The 2,500-nt window shown below is 36.5% G+C and overlaps 1 protein-coding gene across 3 annotated transcripts in view; it reads left to right on the forward strand.

The window, feature by feature from the left end:
• Positions 1-2,500, forward strand: part of LOC138040852 (phosphoinositide 3-kinase adapter protein 1-like) — a 50,434-nt gene that overhangs the window by 33,502 nt on the left and 14,432 nt on the right. For all 3 annotated transcript variants that reach the window (XM_068886550.1, XM_068886549.1, XM_068886551.1), the window contains 3 exons: positions 317-365; positions 1,216-1,344; positions 1,448-1,476. In XM_068886550.1, coding sequence (XP_068742651.1) covers positions 317-365; positions 1,216-1,344; positions 1,448-1,476 — 207 coding nt within the window. The remainder of the gene's footprint in view (positions 1-316; positions 366-1,215; positions 1,345-1,447; positions 1,477-2,500) is intronic.

Consider the following 2,500-nt stretch of genomic DNA (forward strand, 5'->3'; position numbering starts at 1 on the left):
TTCCTGGTCTCCATGTTTCGCTGACTTTTTTGATTCTCTACTCTGCTCGGATAGGTTTTTTCTGTGTTGTACGTAACCTCTTTCATCAGCATTTGACTGTCATTAACACAACATTTCGGGCTTAAATAAAAACTACATTAATTTTGCAATTTTTGTGGTACCCAATTAAGTCTTCTTTACATGGACGAATGCTTTAGCAATCCTTCACCAATGATGGAGCCTGTTTCTTAAGACCTTTTTGTGACTGTATAGTTTGGCTCAACCTTGTTAATTTGAATTAAACTGAACAGGTTATGGCCTGAATATTTCATTTCAGGATTACCCTCCACCTCCTCTCCCTCCTCCAGACTATGAAAAATCTCAAGGTATGTTAAAAATAATGTTAGAGAAAATTGTTGGCATAGTATTTGAGGAAAACAATTTGTTTGCACTGTCATTATAACCTTAACCTGGACCACCCTGCATTGATGAGTGAAATCCACCCATCACTGCTCATTCTTTAGGTCCTTTACACTACTAACTGTCTTGTTTTATATAATTGAGGTATAATTGTCTCTTTTTCAATATTATTGAATGACAGGCTGAGTATAATCATGTTATGTAAGCTTAAAGTGCCCCCTAACCCCAAAATATTTTTTTTCGCTGAAATGAATCTTTGCACCAGTTCGAGACGCAATGCGACCATTTTTTCGTTTTTCTAACAAATCCTGCCATTTTATAGGCTTTGAAAGTTGCGAAAATCGAAGCATCTTTTGTTCACAACCGAGTCAAAAGGGGAATGGGTCTATTCCTGGTTTGAGGTCACAAACTGATTTACATTGCATTAACTCTTTGTAAAAATGCATGCAAAGTAGATTGTGATGTCAAAACAGGAATAGACGCACTCCCCTTCTGACTCGGTCGTGAACAAAAGATGCTTGGATTTTTGCAACTTTCAAAGCCTATAATATGGCAGGATTTGTTAGAAGAATGAAAAAATGGCCGCAATGCATTTCAAACAGGTGCGAAGATTCATTTAGTAAGCGAAAAAAATATTTTGGGGTTAGGGGCACTTTAAGGTTCATTTTTCTTAAGTGTTCATTAATAATAATTTATCAATAAACACTTTAATATTTTATTAATTGAAATTATTTGAAATGATAGTGCCTCATTTAATTTACTCATTTTAATTTGTTAACCTCTGGAAGAAGCTTGCACACTTTTTTATCACTACAGGAAGAAGACAGATGCCTCACCAGCATCGTAGAACTCAAACAGCAGATTCACAGGGCATATCAAACAAACCAGAATCCCAAACGCCCCTTGTTGCTCCCCGTGTTCAGCGCAGACAGAGTGCACCTTTAAGTATGACTGTATAATCACTCATGATCTTTGTTCATGTTTTATGTAAATCAAGTTTAATTTCCACCTTGAAACTTACCACAATTATGTTGATGTTGTCTTTTAGCTGGCCCATCTTCAGATTTCCAGACAAAGGTAAATTTGGTGTCTGATAAAGATTACAGTCAAACCTGAGTGTATAAAATGACACCCCCGGGACCTTCACTGCGGTGTCCTCTTATAACAAGGTTGTCTGCTGAAAGTACATTCCCTGAGAATTAATTGTTAAATAAATGTTGAAAGGGTCATATCAATATTCTTCACATCAAAAGGCCTTGAAAGGGTAAAATACCATTCCTGTGAACTTACTGTAACTCTGTAATGCCGTTTTTCCATAAACAAGTACAAGTACATAAGATTTTGCTTAATTAGAAGAAGAAAAGCAATTTACTAGGCATACAGATATAATTATAATGGACCTATAGAATGGTGCTGAAAATAATAATGTCTGGTCGGTATAATAAAGCGAGTTTCAATCAAGTGTCGTAAAACCAAAACCAAAGTAATTACTGTGGGCAATCAAAAAGGATGGAGACAATCGAGTAAACCAATCAAACTGTGGCTTCTGCGACTGTCAATACTGAGAAAAACGTGTCGCGGAAATATGAGGCGAACTTTACGGAGGTCAACGGATTACACGTGTAACGAAGGCAATGAAAGTTCCAAGTATGTTTATTTCGCGCCAACAAACACTGACCGATAACACCGTAAACTGAAAATTAAGGATTAGAATACAACTAAATCAACAACTGATTACAATAAAACAAAACGATACAACAACAATAAAACCGGAAGGCCAAAGATTGACCTTCGCATTTTGGGGGCGGATCCCCAAATCATGGAACAAATACAATAATCAATAAAACCTAAGTTTTCCACAAGCAAAACAACACATATAATCTAAGCTTAACATAAACCCATGCTTAAGCGAAAACAAAGAAAACTCATGGGCCTGAAGTGCTTCGCGTAGCTATCAACCTAAACAAAGCACGCGTTAGAAACAACAAAAATCGAATAATAATAGAATCAATAGCTCCCAAGTGGGCTAATTCCTGCGAGAGACAACATTATGACAAAAGAGAAGAAAGGAAACTTACATATCTGTCCCACACAGTAAAGG

This window comes from Montipora capricornis, chromosome 3 (genome assembly GCF_036669925.1).
Source record: "Montipora capricornis isolate CH-2021 chromosome 3, ASM3666992v2, whole genome shotgun sequence".
Taxonomy (NCBI): domain Eukaryota; kingdom Metazoa; phylum Cnidaria; class Anthozoa; order Scleractinia; family Acroporidae; genus Montipora; species Montipora capricornis.